This window comes from Botryllus schlosseri, chromosome 6 (assembly GCF_051294905.1).
Source record: "Botryllus schlosseri isolate E-star chromosome 6, Bs_hap1, whole genome shotgun sequence".
NCBI classification, from domain to species: Eukaryota; Metazoa; Chordata; class Ascidiacea; order Stolidobranchia; family Styelidae; genus Botryllus; species Botryllus schlosseri.
The window spans coordinates 11,761,476-11,784,753 of NC_137241.1; the positions used below are offsets into that span (position 1 = coordinate 11,761,476).

The 23,278-nt window shown below is 41.9% G+C and overlaps 1 protein-coding gene across 1 annotated transcript; it reads right to left on the reverse strand.

The window, feature by feature from the left end:
- Positions 1–492: 492 nt before the first annotated feature.
- On the reverse strand, positions 493–22,851 carry LOC145440998 (uncharacterized). The gene is made up of 6 exons (XM_080318786.1): positions 22,784–22,851; positions 22,584–22,703; positions 21,338–21,598; positions 8,484–8,575; positions 846–981; positions 493–785 (listed from the first exon to the last, which is right to left on the reverse strand). The coding sequence occupies exons 1-6, from the start codon at positions 22,785–22,787 to the stop codon at positions 763–765; spliced, it is 636 nt and encodes a 211-aa protein (XP_080174912.1). The 5' UTR covers positions 22,788–22,851; the 3' UTR covers positions 493–762.
- Between the last annotated feature and the right edge of the window lie 427 nt (positions 22,852–23,278).

Below are 23,278 nucleotides of genomic sequence, written 5' to 3' on the forward strand. Positions count from 1 at the left end.
AGCTGTGGGTTCAGTCAAATCTTCTGGTAGTTTGCAGGGTGCCGTGAGTCAGAAAAGGTTGCGAACCACTGTGCTAGGGTGCCGCGAACTATGATTTATTTCAAAGTGTGCCGCGAGGTCAAAAAGGTTGAGAACTACTGCTCCAGAAGAAAGATGAAGATGAACTGCTGAATTTAAGAAACGGCTCGGCAGGACGTGATGTGTTTATCGGTGGAAACTTTACGTCGGTGAACGCATGCGTGATTGGCTTTGTTTTAGCGTTCCCAATCCGTACTGTCAGAAGGGTGTGGTGCAAAGTTAGGATCCATGGTCCATGTAGTGATGCAGTAGGTTATATGAGATTGGTTTTCCAGCTTTCAAAAGATGTCATAGTCTACCTTTTCTACGCTACTTATATGATCGTGTGGATGGTGGATGCTGACATATTCGCTTCCTTGGTGTAATTTTCGATTCCTTGATCGATGTCACCATTCCCTACACCACGAAACGATGTCGACACGGGGCTATCGGTTTATTGCACAGGAGACAGTGCATCACCATGAATAGACATTATATAAAGAAATTATATAACATCACCACACCGATCATTGACAATGATCATTTAATTTGTTCAACGACGACAGCAGCCAACGTTCAGGCATCCAATTTTCACCCCCGATCTAACATAAACTACATAACAGTCGCACTGAGATACCCGCTATAAATATCATCCATCCGATACGCACTGCACTGCACACATCATTCGCCATCGTCATCGCTAACTTAGCGAGACCACGTGAGGAATTCTGAAAACGAGATAAACTGAAGATGGCGTCATATGGCGCTTGCGAGCGAAGTGAACAAACCATAGTAACTGAGACGGCCGTCTCCATCCAGATCGGCTTCTTTAATCGCTCTTGCGGCTTCCGCATACGATATTTTCACTCCTATGTAGTCCATGATATCTTTCAGCTCAGTTGCAGATATAAAACCATCGCCGTTCTGGTGTAAGTGACGTGATTACATGGGAGATTAGTTGGATCTCACGCAAATATTCACCTATGGCTATAAACGAAAATATCTGAGTTTTTATGCGCCGTCACCGTCACGGACGCAGCAGCAAAGTTGGGACTCAACTTGGAAATCAATATTTCGATAGAGCTGAATGTATAGTAATACCGCGATGCTGCGTTTAACAGAACAATAGTTCATAATGAATAATGGAGTTAGGCTAAAGCAGGGTTGGTCAACCTTTTTGCTATTGACGGTCGCATTTCGATTAATAATGTAGCCTACGGCCGCATTCCAGCGCATAGTCGTAATGAACTAACTGGACCCCAAATAAACGTGTTGAACTGTCCATGTCCATTTCCGGTGAGCTCCGGACTATTTTAGTTACTCATATCAACTTACTATACGCACCAAAATCGCGAATATAGTCATGTTATGAATCGTTAGTATAATTCGTTTTGTAGTCGTGCTAGGCGCGGAAATATTCTCAAATTCATGAATAAATTTCGTCATGAAAATTGGCTGACTTCACATATTACTATCTAATATTTATCATTTCTCAGCCCGTGTGATCAGATTCAAGGGCAAGTTGTAAATGATGATGCATCTTCGGCTGGGCCAATTGCTTTTAGTCCCATTTGTTGCATGTTGCTATTTCTCGACCCCCTGTCACAGGCCTGGGGAAAGTGCGGCCCGCCGAGCGATTCTGTGCGGTCCGCGAAAGGTTGCTTGAAGTTTAAAATATCAAACCTACTTTATAATGTTGCTGAGTGGACTAAAACCATAAGATGTATAAACTGAACCGGAAATTCGTTTACCATCAAGCCTTCTCTTTAACATACCGTGATTACGCACTAAGCAGCCTATACGTACCTCACATGCCTAATCCAGATTCAAAGTAAAGTCAAAGTGGCAAATTATGCCGTTAGAATTAAAGTCCTAAGAAGTCGCGAAACCTTCTTTGTTGCCATTGTGACATTACGCATTACATGGCTTGTGTTTCTAATTGTTACGTGATGTGTTTTCAAATCCAAAATTCGTGAAACAAGTGGATCAGTGCCCATGATTTCTATGAATATATCACCATCGGTAAAGGATGTCAAAAAAGAAAGCCGAAAGTTGAAATTCAAAAATGGTTAATAACTACAACCTTTGCTAAACAACGAGGCCATTTCGGCAAGCTGAACGCTTCTTGAAAACCAGCTACCAAGACAATAAGCTATATATTATCCTCGGGACCGTAACTCCCACACCCCAAACCCCCAAATTGGGTGGCGAGCTCGACGGACGCCCAAAATTATTTCGTGAATGAACATAAATCATAGGGTATTTTTTGATAATTTATGCAACTTCATTCAAATTTTTCTCGCGCTAGGCGCGATTTAGAGATCAATGGTTTTTAGAATTGGGCGTTTCGGCGTTAGCCATTACCGCGCCACGACGCACCAAGATAAATGAACTCCAGGCCAAAAGGGGATTCCGACAAGACAATACAATTGCAACTGCTGATGAAATTAACTAAGTAAAGGGGGGAAAAGCTCGACAGCGAGAAAACCTTGACGGATAAGGACAGAAAACCACGAAGTTCAATTGTCCATAGGCAATATTTGCCAGTAAAGAAATACCAATCGGGAATCGGGTGCGTCTTTTTAGTTTGGTACGCTTTGGCGATTTCAACATCTTTTCACGTAGCCGACGGGAGGTCACAAAATAACAACATGAAACGAAGTAATTATACCAACGGGCACTCCCGAATATTTCCAAGACGGTACCTCTCACCTCTAGCGGAAAAACTGAGTAGACCACTACATGGGCTGAGAGAGGTTAAAAAATATAGCAATATAGCAATATAGCAAATAGCAATTTATTTGCAATTACCAATATTATTGACCGATTGAATCATGAATCATGAAAAAATTTCGCGCTTCGCGTGATTAGGGCACGTTGGCACGTTGCCAATTAGTGTAGGCCTATACAATACATCTCGTGCATCGTGCATCTCGATGGGGGTTGGTCTGGGGGCACTGCTTCCAATTTAGAAATAAAATCAATACGCTGGATATTCAAAAATTTCTGACTCGGCCCGCCAACATATTTTTGCTTCTAATTTGGCCCGCGGAGAAAAATAATTGCCCACCCCTGCCCTATAAGGATTATCGGTATAGACTATAGTGGAATGATATTGGAATCGCCGAAACGGAACAGAAACAAATTTTTTTCGTGAGGAGCACACGATTCCGAGTTAATGTTTCTTTATGTGGCGCATAATTTTCCTCTGCTGTTCGGATCTGCACCGTGGGGCTCAGATTGCGAAGGCACCACCTTATTTACCGCATTGAATCGCGCAAGGCGCGAATAACATTTTCAAAATTGCTTCAAATCTCTCGTAAAATAAAGGAATCTATTCGTAAATTCAATTTGCATGTTGATGGCCGCCAACTAGGACAGTGAAGTCGGCAAATTTTACCACCGACTCCAACTCCAGACATTGTCAATATACCGGCTCCGACTCCGACTACCGAGTCTTTAAACGCACCGAATCCGACTCCGACCCCGACTATTTTCTTCAGAGAACTCCGACTCCGACTCCAACTACGACTCCAACAGTAGTACAAATTTACTTCGAAAATTGTATGTCATAGTGTTGGTTTAATCATTTTAATATAACCATTAGACATATGCAAACATATTATTCACGATGGCTTGCAAAATTGTTTTATTGTGGCATAGCTCGAAATACTCACTGTACAAGTAACATGGAAGTATTTCTTTCGAAATATCCTTCCTTTTTTCATATGTTATAAGTTTTTATAACATAGACAAGCCACATATATTCACTGATGTGTATGAATCATTCAAACATATTATAAATCCAATCCTGTTTAATTAAAATGCAGAGAAAAACAATGCAAGTGTAGCTCTTGCGTAGGAGTTAGCAACTAATACAGAGAAGTACAAATCTTCTCACTACACACTACGCTGTTGACAAACGCACTCTCTCTCTCTCACTACTAATAAACGGTGGTCAGAAACGAACTTTAGGGATTAGTCAAGTACCATATGTCTACATGCACTTAGTGAAGTAGGCTATTCATGGACTAGGACAATACTTGCACCTCTTTATCAAAGATTTGTTCGTGCCAAGCGGCTGAGCTACTTATTACTGTATTTATATTGGATATTGTCAAGTGCGAAGCAGCGTTTGGTCATACTTGCATCAATTTTACTAGTGATGTCACTTACAAAATCAAACGATTTGTTTACTCTTTCACAGGATTAAGGCATAATTCCCAAAAGTCCTTCAATTTGTGATTGCATTGGCAGTTTTGCTTTTGTCACGAAGATGCATCTTGCAATGTGCTTCCTCTATGCAACTGAATTGCAATTTGCAAATAATATCCAATTTTATCAATATCATTACTAATAACAGTGATTGTTGATACATACAAATCCCATTTTATTTAATATGAGTAATTGTAGGAAATTTCTGAAAGCACTTGTTTTCGTATTAAAGTAGTTGGAGTCGCGGAGTCGAAGTCAGGACCATTTTCACATACTCCGACCCGACTCCAGCCAGTATTTTTTCACGACTGCGACTCCGACTCCTGGGAGTGCTGAAAAAATTTGAGATTACGACTCCGACTCTAGTAAGGAAAGAATAGCGAAACTCCGACTCCGACTCCAACTACTCCGACTCTGACTCTATAACCCTGCCGCTAACACATAGAAATTGAATTACGTCACGACGGCTGCATAATTTTCCTTCTACGGCCGCAGGTTGGTTTCACCTGGGCTACCGGTACAAAACCAAACCATTCGTTCTCGCCAATCCTAATGCATATCCGTTTATAGACAACACAATGTTATTTCCTGCCTGTGGTTTTCAAGTTGGAAGTGTCTGTTTATAGCCGCATGAAGTTATACTTCCAGCCGCTACTGATATATTGAACAATTTTGCAGGCACTGAACATTATATCCCCAAAGACAAAATAAAATTGCACCATCACTGTAGAGCTCATTCTAATCACGCAACGGGAATTTCTGTTGATGTTTCACCGGTCCGCGGGGCCGGGTTGTAATGACTCGAGTCATGACTCGACTCGAGTCCGACTCGAGTCACGATTTTCTGATGACTCGACTTGACTCAAGTCATTTTCTTAAAATACGGAAATGACTCGACTCGACTCGAGTCAATTTGTGTATTGACTCGACTTGGACTCGAGTCATTGCGCATGACTCGGACCAAGTCATATGACTCGAGACTCAGACGGCCAAGACAGACATTTCATTGTAGTTTCGAAGAATAGTAAAGTAACCACACTATTGCGATTTCGTCTGTTGGTACTGGTACTTGAAAATGCGACCAGAAACTGCTAAAATAAATCCGAACCATTCGATTTCACTAAACAGGGATATAAAAGTGGTTTTAACAAGACTTAAACTGGAAACTGAGCAGTCAATACAATGACTTGGACTCGGACTCGAGTCATAATACCATGACTCGGACTCGACTCTCTGCTCGTTGACTTGGACTCGGACTTGACTCGGAGGTGAATTGAGAATGACTCGACTTGACTCGAGTCAAAACTATACAAGTGAGATTGACTTGTGACTCGGAGCCTTGTGACTTGGTTACAACCCTGCCGCGGGGTCAAAAAGGTTTAGAACCACTGGCCTGTAGACCGTAAGGCCTAAGCTTATATTACCTTGCAGGTCCCCATCGAAATTGTTGGCAAAGCGACGAAATATTTTGATTTCATGGAATTATTATAGCATTTGATTGTGCCAGTTGATACATTTGCCAATTCTTAGAAAGCAGGGTTACCGTATTTTGGAATCGGGAAAGGAGGACACTTTTTCACAATTTTCAAACTCAGAACTCCGAAGAAAAATCTTGAAAAAATGGTAAATTTTTCTCACTTCGTGATCGTTTGACTAGAAAAAAAGGTCAACATTCTCGCTCAGCGCCCAACATACAGTTTTTTCCTTCACGTTTACAGGTGGTTGACTAAAAAAAGTCATCTTTCCGACTCAGCTCCCGAATTACCAGCCTCAGCTCTACTTCGGTCCTGATTTACGGTATCTCACTCCAATTTAACAATAAATTTGACCAAAATTCTCAAAACAGAGGAAAAAATCTCAAAAAGGAGGACATTTGGGCGTCCTCGGAGGGAGGACATTTTCAAAAACCTGAAAAAGGAGGACAAATCCTCCTAAACGAGGACGTATGGTAACCCTATTATAAAGGCAGCATGTACACCAGGGCTGGCCAACCTTTTCAGCCAAAGGGCCACATTTGATTGACGAACTGTTGCGCGGGCCACTAGCCGCGCGAAGCGCGAAAATTTTTTGAAGTTCACAGGTCAATAATATTGTCACCTGACTATATTGCGGGCCTGTTTTATATCGCTGGGCTCAGTTTGCAAGGACTGGGCTATTGGCGTTTCGACATATCGATATCGAAAGTTTAGACCAACATGCGTCAATCATTTTGTGCCTAGGTTGCATAGTCGACGGTCTTTCTGCGAGTGCAAACGCAAAGTCGCATATGTTGAACGACACTCTGTCTCGCAATCGCGAATATAGTTAGATTCAATCTGATACATTAGGCGTTCTTTCATTTTCACAAAGGGGCAACAATATTAAAAGCAAGAAATCGAGTGACAACATGTTGCGCGAAGCGTGTAGAAAATTCTTACTTTTAATAAATCTATCGCAAAGTATTCTGCTTTATTGTAGTGTACGAAGATCTACCAATATGTGACTGGCTCATGGATCTGCCAATGCGCCGGAACTGATATTTTAGTCATCACATTTCAAGTGTTGCGGCCAGACTAATCAAGTTCTTGGTTGGCCTCACAAGTTCACAATCTGTGCAATACATTTTTGATACCATTAGAAATTTCGGAAATTACCTCGCGGGCCTCTCAAAACCTTCTCGCGGGCCACGGGTTGGCCGGCCCTGATGTACACTGTACAGTTGTACGCTACAGAGATGAGCGGATTTGGGATTTCTATGTCCTAAACCAATCCAAATCCTAATCCATAACTTTTGTATATTCAAATCCTAGTCCAATCCTAATCCGATTCTAACTTGAAATTCAGAAAAAATGCTGATTTATGCAATCAATAATAGATTATATTTTCATCTGATCAAGAAACACACAATGTACAATACGATACGACACAATGCGATGCAATGAACAGATAGGAGAATGCCCAACGACCAGTTGCGGTTTCTTAATCTGGCATCCACCGAGGCCTAGTGCCCGATGTTAATCTATAGTCCGCGGATCATTCCAATTCTTTCCAGTCCTTGTGAGTGTGTTCTTTAATATGGTCGTTTTCTGGGCTTGTTGTCGCCGTAAGAACAGCGACGCCGGAGAAGAGGAGCCCAGATAAACCTCCAGGCCCGGGTAGCAGGCGCTTATCGTCAACGTCAATCAATTTGGATACATGCACATTTCAACAAAGGGGATCGGGAATCTTACTAAATATATATAACGACAAGATCTAGTTATTTATGCATATATTTGTGCAATATACAGGTGTACACAGGGCCGTAACAGCACTTCGTCAGCCCCCCCCCCAACACGTTGGTCTTGGGACCCCCACAAGGTGATAAACCTGACTTATGGGGGGCTTCGCCCCCCAGACCCCCCCTCACGCTATATGCTGTTTATCGCTACTTATCGTCTGCATTAGGGGGCCGTTTAGTGAGTAAGCTTTCTCGCCTAAAATGCCCGAAGAGCGATAATCCGAGGATTATAAACGAAAAACTCCAATAACTCCACTTCTACTAGTTGGAATTGAGTCAAATTTGTTTTGCATCGTCTCTGAAGTCAGCTCAACAATTTCATGGGGTTGACAAAAAAATTTGAAATTTTTATTTTTTAATTTTCCTGTTTAAATTAAAAATTTTAATTGGATCTGCGGAGCCCTATACTTGTTAGAAATGAACCAAATTTGGTGTGCAGCGTTTTTTAGGGTAACCTGACAATTTAAGGACTGACCGACTGGAATCCAGAACAAAAAGTTATTTTTGAACAGCCCTATTGTGGGGGTTTCAGGGCCATGAGCGGAATAAAATTTACATTTTCGTAATCAGTACAACGGCAGCTTTCGAATGATACCCGTTTCATCAAAATTGATGCTCAGCAAGCTGATCAAAAATTACCGTCAAAATGACTTTAGCCTAATAGAAGATGTGACGTAGATCAATTTCACTGAGCCGTGAGATTTGCTTGTGTCCACACCACACCGTATAGGACACTATGGTTAAACCATCCCTAGTGTTTACCAGCGATATCATCATCATAATCTGAAAAATGCAGATGGCCATACACGGGTTATGACTTCACCTCTGCTGCAGAAGTACAACATTAAATGAAGAAAAATGTCGTTGATACCGTCACAGAAATACCGGTCACGGTGTTCGAAATTAGGAAAATATAATATCGGTGGTAGCGACCATATTGCGGGATCCAACAGACCTTATCAAAAATCTTGAAAGCTGCTTTGACTTGTTCCTCCAAGCGTGCGTCTTTCATCTTTATTTCCATCGTTTTAAGGTATTCAGGACACTCTATAACACAGTTCATGATCGTAACGTTATATGTTTTGAAATAAGAAATGCCAGCCTGCAGAGTGTTTTCCTGGAGGACTTGGTGTCGTCGCTGTCGCTATTTCATAATTCATCATCATTCCCTTTTGTTATGAAATTCTTAATTCTGTGATGAAAATCTTGAATGTTTGAACACTCGAATTGATAAATATCCGCACTGAATGATTCAAATTGCTATATATCTATTCTCAAAGTGAAACCAAATATCAGTAGTTACATGGCCACGGGAGTGACAAGACTGCGGCTCTCTCAAATGCGTTTTTTTCTCGCACTGTTTCTTGCCTGATGTTTAGGTAAAAATTGTAAGGCTGTAAACTGAAGCGGCACATTTGTCATTATTCTATTAGACCAAATGCAATTCACGGCACTATTTAGCAGGGCATGGTATAGTATGGTGTGGAACAGGGGCGGGCAACATGCGGCCCGCGGACAGTTTTCCATCTTATATGATAATGTGGCCCGTGGCTACAGTCTGCCGAGATTCCCCGCTACCTGCTTATACGACGTCATATTTTATATAGGCTACTGTATGTTATTTTATACATGTATGCGCAGCGTGCGAGTGGAGCTTGCGTGTAAGTTCGTCGAAGCGAGAAGACTTGCATTATCGGCATTTACGATGTACTCAACCCCAATATCGTTTGTGGTAATCATGGTGTTTGTAGACTACAATCGTCATTTACACCAGACCGATATTTCTAAGTTTTGATTCCGTAACCGCCGACATGTAGCACGACACATTTGTATTCTTTTGTACGACACCGCTTATGCCAGGGGTCGCCAACTCAAAACGGGTCGCGGGCCACTTTTCAAATTTCGTAGATGCTGCGGTCCGCATGAATTCAATATCGAGATAAAATAGGCCGCACAGATGAACAACGACGCTATCTCATCACCTACTCAGCCCTAATGAATTGATATCTTGGTAAATTTGGGGTACCGGGCTTATCGAACGCCTTGAATTATTCATTAGGGATTGCACCGTGTGTTGATTGATAAGAGCATAGTGTCCTATATGGTGTGTAGTGTGTACCAGAGGTGGTCAAAGTAGTCAAGAAAGCGACTCAAGTAGATGTAGAAGTAGCGGCGAAAAAATCTACTCAAGTACGAGTAGAAGTACTTCTTTCGTAAGCATCCTAAAACTACTTGAAGTAGAAGTAGATTTGACTGATTTTAAATCTACTCAAGTAAGTAAGTAGTTTTGAAAACAGTCTTAATTCGTTCGCATGGACTGTCAAAAGCTGCGAATTGATCTATGCGGAAGGTGCAGAGAGCTTGATTCGTATTGATGCATCCCAGGAGGTATCAATCTTCGACAGAATAAGCATTCGTTCGCATCATGGAATGCAAATTATAGTATTGATATGAAAATGCGATACTAACCCTTTGTTTACTAGAAAACCCCGTTTTAGAGAATATCATTACATGGCGCCCTACCCCATATTATAAGGCCCCAAGTTTAAACGAAGAGAAATACGGGGAAGTTGTATCGGATACGGTTTCAAGACTTTGCGCGATTAGTATACGTTATAACAAATATTGTGGATCGTAAAATTTATATTTAGTGTAGCTTTATTTTCGGAAAATAGAGGCATTACTATACACTTTCTTTTGTCCTTCAACATGTATGTTCTGCAGACAAAAGAGCTGAAAGTAATTAGAACTCAAAGTATGATACTCGAAATTGAAAGTGAAATAAAAACACCAGTTCTAAAAAGCGGAAAATATATTTCATGTCTTATGTCCATAAAGCTTCAAAGGTGATCTGCTAAAACAGGTGTAACGTTAAAAAGAATCTGCATTTTCCAGATTAGCAGGACTCGTCATGGGCTGCTAGATTACGATATGATAGGTAATTGCTAGGTTGCGAAACGGTAGTTTCAAATCTTATGGTGGGCCATATTTACTGTGATGAAATATTTGATGAGTTTGAGCGGAATCAAGCAATCCAGTACCTGAATAATATTCACTGACACTTTCGTGAAAACATTTGTCACTCCATAACTACTGTGCGCGAAGCGCAACGAAATTTCTGGACTTTACTTGACTTCTATGAATATTAAATGTTGGTATTCCGTGAAAACAGCACCGAAATTCCTCAGACTATCTTTCGTATTGGAGGATTAAAGTACTTCTACTTGACAAACTTAAAATAGCGAAAAGTAAGTAAGTAGATCACAAAATATTACGAAGTAGAAGTAGAAGTAGAGAAAATCAGATCTACTTGAGTAAGTACCAGAAGTAGAGAAAAACAACTTGAGTACTTCCAAAAAGTAGAAGTACTTCGTTACTGACTACCTCTGGTGTGTACACATGCAAATCTCACGGCTCAGAGAAATTGGTCTACGTCACACTTTCCCTTTGGTCAAAGGCAATTTGACGGTAATTTTTGATCGGCTTGCCGAGCATTAAATTTGATAAAACGGGTATCAATCGAAAGCTAACGCGGTACTGATTGCGAAAATAAAAATTATATTCTGCTCGTGCTCCTGGAACCCCCCAAAATCAGCTTCGAATGTTGCATTGTAACGGAGTTTGGTATTGTGACGCAACCATGCCGTCTGGGAGCAGGTGAGGAGCAGAGTAAACCGCAAGCGTATTGGCCCTTGTTGTGCAACCGATTGAGCATTCACACTCTTACTCTCGTGCGCGCTTGCTCCTGAGCTGCTCAGACGGCATGGCTGCGTCACAATATCAAACTCCGTTACAATGCAACATTCGAGGCCGATTTTTTGGGGAGATTCAAGGACCACGAGCAGAATAAAATTTATATTTTCGCATCTAGCACCGCGGTAGCTTTCGATTGATACCAGTTTTATCAAATTGAATGCTCGGCAAGTCGGTCAAAAACTACTGTCAATTGCCTTAGACCAAATGAAAAGTGCGACGAAGACCAATTTCATTGACCCGTGAGATTTGCTTGTGTCCACACCATATATGACACTATGATCAGAGAGAAGCAAACATGGCGGCGCCTGTATGACAATGCTGTTCTCAAATCCACATCATATCCTCGTCATTATCGGCGAGAAATGGCTTTGAAGTGACATTGCTATCGTTGAATACATTCATTAAATACGATTGATTCCTTGTATATGTGGCTAAATGGGCGAATAATGTATCGATTCAGCAATCCGGCCCGCCAAGTATTTAATTTTCCTATATCCGGCCTGCCGACTTAAGAAGTTGCCCGCCCCTGGTATGGAAGTATGGTATGATATGGAGCGAAATTTCGGTGAGGAATATGGAAATGTGCAAGTAGCCCATGGTATTGTATGAGAATTTCCAGGTATGGTATGGACATTTTTTCCGTACTTTACATACTTTGGCAGTTTTGCCAGAACCATGACAAATCGATCGCAAACCTCTGGAAATCATGCATTAACAGGTATATATGTTCATATCTCAAATTGCGACTCACACTCACCCATCCCGGTCGCCAAATATTAAAATACAAAACAGTTCTGCCACTCGCATACGAAGGAAAATGCGATTAATGATAATTAGGGCTAGTTTTTTTGGCATGTCAAAATTTGTCCAAATTGTAACGTTTGAACAATAATTTTTCGGAAAGTCAAGATTTTCTGACCTCTGCATTTCGTTTGTATCGAAGAATTTGCACTGTCTGTGAACTTATGATTTGATTTTTTACAGTTTGTAGCCAGTAGGGATGGTGTGAACCTCTGAAAGGTTCTGGTTCGTGTGAACGCGAACCTTTTTTAAAGGTTCTGTGTGAACGCGAACGTGAACCTCGTGACGTCACATGACGTCATATTGCTAATTCCAACCCTACATTTCAGTGATGTGATAGCCTATAATAATGTACAGTGTACACCAGGGGCCGACAACCTTTTGTGTGCAGCGTGCCAAAATGTCAGAAAATGTGAAATTATTACCAGCTTGCTTGCCAAACATTCAATTTAACGATACAAGTAAGGAATACCACCAACCCTTTTTCTGTAGCTGGCAACGGCATCCGTTACGCCAGTGATTCTTGAATTATTGGTCGCGAAATAAATTTTAGTCGGTACCGCACACGACCTATCGCTTACATGTAGGCCTACGTAATATTAACGTAATTTATTTCAAGTCACGCAATGATCGATCTTCTGTGGTTTAGGCTATTTGGTCGTTTCCAAGTCGACTGTGTTCGGTGCCATATCCAATAAGTGACAGGCCAATCAGTGTTGTTACGATGATGTAGTTTGATGATGATGAAAACTGTGTCCAACCCTGCATCGTTCAAGTCGGTTTGGTGTCACATTAAGGTTGATCTGACACTAGATTTGTCTGCAAAGGTCGCAGTAAAGTGGTAAAGATTGTCTTTTCTCCAGATATATTGGAATCGCTTGCACACCAGACGAAACTAGAAGAATCTATCCTTCCGAGAGATGACCACGATTTCAAGTTCGCATTTACACATGGGGCTCAATATTTTCCTCGGCGGGTCTCATGTTGTGATACGAGCGGCTCAATCTGCAGGTGCTGGCCTATTATCAGGAACCGCGTGATGAAAAATTGTGATGTGGAGTCTAGAGTCTACATAAGAATGAAGCAACACGGTGTGTACGGCCAACTTCAGTGTTGCCAGTCAACAACTACTGCTGTTGAACGTTCTTTCTCCATTCTTGGCAAGCTACTTAGTAAGGACATGCACTTTCTACCCGAGAATATACCATAGTTCGTGATGTAACTACTGGAATACTTCATAGGGCCAGATTACGTTCAAATACTAGTTTTTATTTCAGGTAAAAATTTGTCAGTTCTTAATGTACAAACGTTTTTTCAGACCAGACTACTTCGTAAGGACAGACAGTTCCAACCAGAAATGAAGATAAGTAGTACAATTTTACCATTATGTGGGAAAACATCTAATTTGCATACGTGAGGTTAAAATTTGGTCGAAATTCAGTTTGTAGGTCATTTTCCGTTTTTCAGGTAAAAAAAATCGCCCTGAGAATATACTAAAAACGAATGATATTCGACCGCTGTCGCGTTACTACTTGCACTTCGCTCTTGTGTGAACAAAGGTAGCGAGCGAGCAGCATGGAGGGGAGTTACAGCGTTGCAGCTTATATTGCGCTTATCCCCTCTGTAAACTACCAAAATGAGTTTGAGAACTGTAGACTCTGAGAATGGAGCAGTTGCATGAATAACTATAGTAATATCAATTTATTGAACTTGGAAGTCATTTCCTGCGCTTTGGTCGGATGATCATCATAAAAATTCATTTGATATATAGCCTAACCATCATCGTAATTCAACAATACACATTGTAACTTCCTTAAATCTGGTTTTCTCTGATACAAAAAATGGACACGCTGATGTCGGGTTCTGAGCCTGAGTATGATCCACACGTTGGCGCGAAAATCGTACGTTTGATCCGCTGTTGCAAAATCCATAATGGTTGTCGCGGTGTAAAATTGTATTCTAAGATTGTAATGGGACAATACCTTTCTTTTATATAATTTTGTAGATGATATCTCCTTATCAATAGGTTGCCACACCCCACACTATAGCTAGTAGCTTTACATGCCATATGAGCTAGTGTTGTGTATAACGTAGCCTACCCGTAGTCGTCGCCTCGTTCCGATAGTACGTTTTATTTTGGCTGCATCAACTTAGACTTTTCGAGTAGCTTGCTAGATAAATTCAAACCATTTCCTCAGTTTCTATACGTCCTATTGTCCGAGCGTACCCCAGAGACATGTTCAATGTAATTCAAGAACTTACAGAAATATAGGATCACAAATTTATCAATCGAAAGTCCATGTCAACTTCAAGGAAGCAGTTACAAATCGGTTACCCACAGTAAACTCTTTAGAGCAGTGGTTCTCAAACTTTGAACACGCCCCCTTTATGATAGTGAAATATTTCGCACCCCCTTATCGTCATATCGCAAAAGGCAACCAGAATGCTAGCAATCCCAACGGATAGTTTGATGGCATGGAATGTTATGACTGTTGATGAGTGAATTCTCAAATATGAAATTCGGACTATACACAGAGCAATTACTATGAATTGATAAATTGGTAAACCGCGCCGGGCGCGATTTTTTTCAGTTGACCGAAGTTCTGCGCCCCCCTTCAGATGCTTTCACGCCCCCCAGTTTAAGAACCAGCGCTACAGGGTGAACTTATAATCTAAATGAATAATGACAATTACCTGAATGATGCGCAAAACAATACAATAATCGAATCTCTTAAAGCCCTAATCTAGACTAATTTGAATCAGTGACAAAAAATCATTACCAGCACCAAACCACAAACTAATCAACAAATCACGCGGGTTACGGTTAACCGCTAAAGCAGTGGTTCCCAACCTTTTTGTCTTCATTTCCCACTTCAGATTTTTTCCGAGTCTTCATTCCCCACTACTCAAAACTATTGTCGTATTTACTTCTAACTTTTGTCATTACGGAGCAGCTATTTGCTTGCTTGAGTACACAAGACACACAACCACACCAGTACACAAGACAATAGCCTATAATTGCATCATACAACGTATTGTGAACCGGTTCCGGTAACCCTCAAAATCCAGGGAAAGCGTTATCCACGACCTATAGGTCAGGGTGGATGCGTTTGTGAAGCCATCATTGGCTACCCGGAGTTAAAAATGAGTTTTTGTGAACAACACGCAATATAATTGTCGATACATACATCCCAGGGCAGTTAACTGGTAACGGTAATCGCGCACGTGTGTCCGTGAATATGTAGACTATACTGTATATATTGTCCAACAAATGTGTCTATTCCCCACCAGAAACCATTGAATTCCCCACCGGTTGGGAACCACTGCGCTAAAGTCACTATTGAGCAGCACCAAGGCACAACAACACTCAACGTGGGTCATCGGTCTCGTGCTACATCCCGTATATATTTTACGTTCTGTCTTCGATAATTAGGCAACCTACATCGCTGACATAAGACACAAGTAAATTAGGAAAGAAGTGGTCGATCAGGGCTGTTTAAATGGACAATTTCATTCAAAATAATCAGAACATAAGCGCTGGAAAGTTTCCACGCATCAAAAACAAAATATTATCTGAGAGGTCGTGTGACTTCGAAAGTTTGGAAAAAGTATCAAATATGGTATTGGAGGAATGTTGCTATGGTATGGAAAATTGAAAGTACGACGATTGATGCGGGTATAGAGTATGGGAATTTCGCATTCCATACCAAACGATACCATGCCCAGCTATTTAGACTGACATGCCGAGTGCAAAATTTGATAAAATTGGAATAAATCGAAAGCTACCGCGGTATACAGATCAGATTAGATTAGACTTCAACGTCGATTTCCAGGTAGTGCGTAATCTGCGTAATTTAAAGATCTTGCAGCCCATACGGAGACTCACATTATCACCACATATCACTAATCATCAATTGATATCTTACAATTCATTATGAGTGAAGGAACTCGTATTTTCAATTTTTTGTGATGCCGCTCTTTTAAGGTCAAGTTGTGTGATATGCGGCTTGATCACGAATCGAGTCTGGCTACCCCTGTTATATATGCATGTCTGGTATCTGAGGTCTGGACATTCCGTTGGATTGGAGGACTGGATCTGAGGACTGGACATTCCGTTGGACATTTCGTTGGATTGAATACCTCACTGCCGTCAATATGTGCCTATTCTGGCCAATCATATCTATAACCGGAGCGATGTCAGGCGAGCGTTGAAATTTGGAAATGGGATCGTTATGATTACGAGTCGGCCATGACTGAAGTTTCACCGCCCATAAGATTGCTTTTGTTATGTTCGTGCATTTACGTTTTAGTGTCGTACAACTCTTTCGTTCTATTGGATTAGTAATTACAGCCAATCATTATTTCCTCGTGTGTCGTGCTTGTATTTATACCCTGTGTTCTGTTGTCTCGTCGTCTTTCATTTAACTGAACTCTGGATCGTGTCGCCTGTACTAAAGTTATTCTGCTGTCAATATATACTGATTTCATATTGCAACTTCGTCGTATTGAGTTGTTGTTCAAACAAGATCAAGAACATAACAATTGGTGTCAGAAGTCGGATTCAAAGTTATTTCTGCGACGAATATATATCATGGAATCGGGTATTTTGAAAATTCTTGCGAAGCAGCAAGAGATGATGGTGCAACAACAAGCGAAGCAACAAGAGATGATGGTGCAACAACAAGCAAAGCATGACGAAGCAATGGCAAAAGTCATGACAGAAATGGCGCAATTAACGCAGAGGTTGAATCCCGGTGCGTCAACATCTGAAGCTACCGCTCCCAAGTTTGATTCGTTCATCAAATCAAAGGAGAAATGGGACCAATATCTGCAACGATTCAACCATCACCTAGCAATTTACGGCATTTCCAGCATGGAGAAAAAAAGAGCGTGTCTACTCTCATGGGTCGGACCTGAAACGTACTCGCTCCTACGTAATTTGTTTGGGGCTGCTGATGTCAGTGCGCAAACCTTCGATGCGTTGACTGAGAAGTTGTCTACACACTTCAAGGACTCCATTCATGTGCAAGCAGCCAGGTACGAATTTTACAATTGCAAAATGCAGCCGGGACAATCGTACGCCGATTGGATCGGAACTCTACGCGGAATCTCCAAGGATTGCAACTTGACATGCTCAAGAGATGGCTGTGATCAGAGCTACGTTGATGAGCTAATGCGCGATCTCATCATTAAGGAAACGCCGCACGCGGATGTGAGACGGCATTGTCTAACACAAACCAATCCATCCCTTGACGACGTTCTCAAAGCAGCCGCAACATACGTGAGAACGCTGGAAACCGATAGGGTTATCCAGGGCGAGAGTAACGGTAAAGATACTTCCATCGTCAACAAAATGACTGAAAGCTATCAGAAGGGGAAAAAACCTTCCAAATCCATTCAAGGCAACTTCCCGGAAAGACTGAAATCCTGCAGCCGCTGTTTCATCGATCACCAGAGAAAAGACTGTCAATATCGACATTCAGTATGTCAGAAATGTGGTCGTAAAGGTCATATCAAACCTGTGTGCATGTCTACCAAACCTAGTATCACGCAACAGGTCACATCCGTCAATTTCTGCTCAGTGCCACTCCTCTCCTTCGACATCGATCAACTATATCGACGCGTGGGAAACCAGCTCTGGATCAACTCCAGCAACAACGGCATTCCGTTGCCGACACAGTGGGACACTGGTGCACCCTCCGCCATGGTGGGATTGACTGGGTACAAAACTTTGGGCTCTCCGAAACTCTCCGCATACCATTGCTCTTTCGTAGCGTATGGCGACAAGCCACTGAAAGTGAAAGGTATTTGCACTGTAGGCGTGCAGGTGGGTTCTGAAGTTCGAGTTGGCTTAAAATTGGTAGTTCTCGACGAACACCGTGGGCAAAACATTTTTGGTCTCGATTGGAGCGATGCTTTCTCCATGACCGCTAAGGGGACGTCTGCTTTGGATGCAATTTCCTCGCAGATGGTCAAGTCGCAATCATGTAATACTATTGACATTGGTGATGCGAACGACAAATTGGTATCTTTTCAGTCCAAATTTCCCTCCGTTTTCTCTAATGTATTAGGACGATGCACCAAGACAAAGGTGACAATCCACTTGAAACCTAATGCCAAGCCCGTATTTAACAAGCCACGCCTTTTGCCTTTCGCAAGGCAAATCGCTGTTAAAACCGAATTGGATAGATTAGTCAATCAAGGTATCCTCGAACCAATCAATTACAGTGATTGGGCAGCACCAATTGTTGCCGTCACTAAATCAAATGGATCAGTACGCATATGTGGTGACTTCAAAGCATTGAATCAACAAATTCAGATAGATCAACATCCCCTGCCCTCCTTAGATGAAATTCTTCACAAGTTACAGGGTGGTTGTATATTCACGAAAATTGATCTTGCCGATGCTTATTTTCAGCTAGAATTAGATGATGATGCGAAGAATTTGTGTGTCATCAACACGCAATTCGGTCTATTCCGTTATCGACGCATGTGTTTCGGAGTCGCATCTAGTCCCGCAAATTTTCAACGCTGTATTGATGCCATGATCGCCGGCTTACCCGGTGTTGCTAGTTTTATCGATGACATAATCGTTACTGGCATTGATGAACGCGATCATTTTCGCAACTTATCGCTACTCTTTGAGCGCCTCACCGAGTACGGTTTCACCGTCAACTTCGCGAAATGTGAATTTTTCAAAAGTAGTATCGAGTACCTTGGTCACATAATCGACAAGGACGGCAAACGCCGGTCTCACAAATCCGTTGAAGCAATCAAACAGTTGCCTAAACCTCAGGATGTTCGCCAGCTACAGGCATTCCTGGGCAAAGTCAATTATTATCGCGCGTTTATTCCTAATTTCACGAATAAAGCCGCTGTCTTGTACCGTCTTCTTCAAAAAGACGCGGAATTCATTTGGAATACGGACTGTGATGCAGCTTTTCGCATTCTCAAAAACGACGTAATCGACGCTACGCAGTTAGCTCATTATGATGTAAACAAGCAGCTCATTTTGTCAACTGATGCTTCTCAATTCGGAATCGGCGCTGTCCTCTCAATCGAGCACAATGGCGAAGAGAGACCGATCGCGCACGCATCGAAAACACTTTCTGATTCGCAAAAATCCTACTCTCAAATCGAGAAGGAAGCTCTGTCAATCATTTACGGAGTCACTAAATTTCGTCAATTCTTGTATGGTAGAAAATTTTCGCTCGTAACGGACTACAAACCGCTTTTAGCTATTTTCTCGTCAGACAAGAAAATTCCCGTGATTACAGCGCAACGCTTACAGCGATGGGCACTAACGCTCATGGCTTACCAATACGATATTCGCTATAAACCGACTAATCAGCACGGAAACGCCGACGGTTTATCTCGTCTACCAAAGGGTCCAGACCCTGAGTTTGACGAACTGGAAATTCGTGAAAACGCGGAGATCGTTCACGCTATTAATATGGCATTCGATGGCTTACCGTTAACTCGCAATGAAATTCGCGACGCGACGCTGAAAGACGAAACCATGAAACTAGTAAAATTATCTGTCACTCATGGTAATTGGAATCCAAAGACGCACATTGATGATTTTTCTTGGTTTTCGACTCGCAAACATTCGCTTTCTCTGCACGAAGACATAGTCATGCTGAACATTGATGGTTTTCAGCGCGTAGTAATTCCGCAGTCACTTCGCTCGCGAGCCTTATCATTGTTGCACGAAGGACATTGGGGTATCGCGAAAATGAACCAGATGGCTCGACGTTACATCGCATGGCCTTCCATTAATCGCGACATTGAAAATCTCGTGAAGAGTTGCGACGCTTGCCGCAAGGTAATGAAAGCGCCTGATCGTCAGTATCGCGAATGGCCTAAAACTTCTGAAAGCTTTGAACGAATTCACTTGGATTTCGCAGGTCCAATAAACAATAAGATGTTTTTTGTCATCGTCGATGCGCATTCGAAATATCCTTTCGTTAAAGTAATGAATGTCGGTTCTACCACAACCTTGTGTGTGGTCAACGCTTTGAGGGAAGTCTTCTCTATCGAAGGCTTGCCCATAACAATTGTCACGGATGGCGGGCCGCAATTCACATCGAATGAATTCGATACGTTTTGTTCTAATTTGGCAATCAGCCATATCGTATCACCGTCTTTTCACCCTGCCTCGAACGAGGAAGCGGGGCGTTTCGTCCAGACTTTGAAAGCTGGATTAATAAAAAATTGCGACGGGGGAAAAGATCTCAACTTTGCGCTCCAAACACTTCTCGCTACGTACCGATGTGCGCCGCACCCGGGCATAGACTGGAAAACGCCTGCCGAGATTTTACATGGTCGACAGCCGCGCAATTTGTTAAGTTTGTGCTCGCCCTTCGATAAATCGAAACCCGTTACGCCTAGACAATCAGTCACTCATTTTGAGATTGGTTCCTCGGTTTACGCTCGTAGTTACCGACGGGGACCAAAGTGGGTTGCTGGCGTGGTAACGGAAATACTGGGACGTGTTGTGTACATTATAAAAACAGATCATGGGTATTGGAGAAGGCACAAGAACCAACTCCAACCACGCTTGATGTCAGCTGGCAATAATACAGCCACAGAGGAAGTTGCTCAGCCTCAGCAACCACAAGTTGAGCAACCATTGGTCAGTAATAGGGCACAACGTCCTGCAGCTAGTCCTGCCCGTACGTCGGGTAGACGTTATCCTCTCAGGAACAGAAAGCAAACCGATTTCTACAGACCTACGTAAATGTGGGCAACCCTCTCAACTTATAGGGGAGGACTGTTATGTTCGTGCATTTACGTTTTAGTGTCGTACAACTCTTTCGTTCTATTGGATTAGTAATTACAGCCAATCATTATTTCCTCGTGTGTCGTGCTTGTATTTATACCCTGTGTTCTGTTGTCTCGTCGTCTTTCATTTAACTGAACTCTGGATCGTGTCGCCTGTACTAAAGTTATTCTGCTGTCAATATATACTGATTTCATATTGCAACTTCGTCGTATTGAGTTGTTGTTCAAACAAGATCAAGAACATAACAGCTTTTTCGAGAAAAAGAAGCTGTAGCCCTCACAAAACTTCGTTTTCTCATAAATTCGTTGCTTATGTTGCATGACATTATTTTTGTGAAAAACTGTGGATTTTATGGACGTACGATAGTAATGACCGTCACGATGTACGCAAACAGTCTAAAGCGGAGAATCGTTGCTGATCTGAGTCATCGGTCCACACATCTGTGGCGGAGTAATAACATTTCTTACCTTGAGCATTCGCCGGTCTATGACTGCATCCTGTAATGTCAGTCCATATGTTGCTTGTGTCGGCGAAATTTAAAGTCCCCCGCTTGCTTACGATAACATTCGCATTTGGCGCCACCGGTACGTTAAAATGAGGACATCCGCCCCCCATCTTTATTGTTACGAAAACAAGTCCATCATAACCATCCAATGGAAAGGCGTGAAATGTACCAGATGTAATGGTCGTGAATCCTGATTCAGACGTGCCACAATCTACCACCTGACCTGAGCACAGACAACATTGTAAATATGTGGTGTTGACTTGCATTCTGGATGTGGTTTGAATCCAGCCTTAGCAGCGAGTTTTCGAAGTCGGATTGAATGCAACTGCTGAGAATCAAGTCGCGAAACAACTTGACAATCATCTCGTCCTCGTCCTATATACTTGATGTACTATCAGTGCCAATTTTACGTGCACAATGCGCATGATGTGATTGCTCGCCTTAGGGCTTGATTGATCCGTCAGTGTTGGGAGCAATTCGCTACCTTCGTGTCACAAGTCATCTCGTGTCATTGCACATTTTGACTCGAGTCAAGCCAAGTCAATGGATTTTCGAAGGTGACACGAGTCAAATCAAGTCCCTCGATTTTTTGAGGAGACTCGAGTCAAGCCGTCACCAGTCAAGTCACAATTCAAGTGAAGTTGCCTATTCGAAGTACGAGGCATGATTACGTCATTGAATATTGCTAGCTGTTTGAAATACAGATTGAGTGGCCATGAGCAAACAGAGATAGATATTTTGCCATTAGATTACTTTACTACTAGTTTACGACAATGTAAGCTCCGATCACTTCGTTAGTGGTCAATTTATTTGTGATAGAGCAATGGAAACGCAGTAAAACACACGATCATTGAATGATTGGTCTCTCCATCTTGTCACGCCAGCGCACAGGGAACAATCCGAAGATATATATGCAAGTTAAAGTGATTTTATCGACACCGATTACTTGGTGACTTGATATTGACTCGTTAATTTTGCTCCGAGTCACGAGTTAATCCACATTTCTGATGCACCAAGTCAAGTCAAGTCATTTTCGCAATGTGACTGAGTCAAGTCAAGTCATACGAAAAAGGTGACTCGAGTCATCCCCCAACACTGCTATTTGCTTTTATGATAGAACAATAAATATATAGGGTATCCCATATCCCATATATGTGAAATGACTGAGACTGAGATTTTCTTGTTACTTTAGCGTAAAATTGACTTACGATCTTGGTGCGTCACTGCTGTTGAACTCTCTGAAGAGCTCGCCTGATTTGCTTTGACAAATACCATGATATCTGTGTGATAACCATTGGCAACAATGGTACTTTTAGTTTCGCCTTGGCCTGGAAGAATAAAATTAAATAATCGCTTTAGCGCCATGTATGTTACTGTTATGTTCATAAATCTGTAAATGTTCACTTACCCATGAAGATAATTTTGGTGAGAGTCTTCCACTTTCAAATGAATCGCCGCAATATAAATGATAACCTACTGCGTAAGAAGATGAAAAGGATTGCAATGTTACATGTGAAATGTTTTGTTCAAATTTGCACGAGTTTATGCACGGACAGGAGTTACTAGCGAAGTTTACTAAGGAGTCAAACCGATAACCGGTTCTGTATGGTATCTCGGCGATGGCCATGCCGGATTGATTTTTCGCCTAATATGTTTAAACCACATTTCAAAACTATTTAGCTCTCTCTCTATTTCGGGAGGCTTTTTATAGTAAATTTATGAGTAAGAACTACAAATCCTCCAAACCGACACCTTGTACTTTAAGTCAAATAAACTCCCATCTGAAGTGATGATGAGATCATGTACTTAGTTCTATGTTTTCCTCGTGTTGTGCGTAGGGATGGTGTGAACGTGAGGTTCACGTTCGCGTTCTGTGTGTGAACCTCGGAAATTTAGAGGTTCA

What these genes read in the sequence shown, in the direction of transcription:
- LOC145440998 (XM_080318786.1), bottom strand. An exon ending in TAGACCGGCGAATGCTCAAG is followed by an intron (nt 8,576 to 21,337) that starts GTAAGAAATGTT and finishes ACTGTGTTATAG; the next exon opens with AGTGTCCTGAATACCTTAAA. An exon ending in CTTTCAAGATTTTTGATAAG is followed by an intron (nt 982 to 8,483) that starts GTCTGTTGGATC and finishes CACTTACACCAG; the next exon opens with AACGGCGATGGTTTTATATC.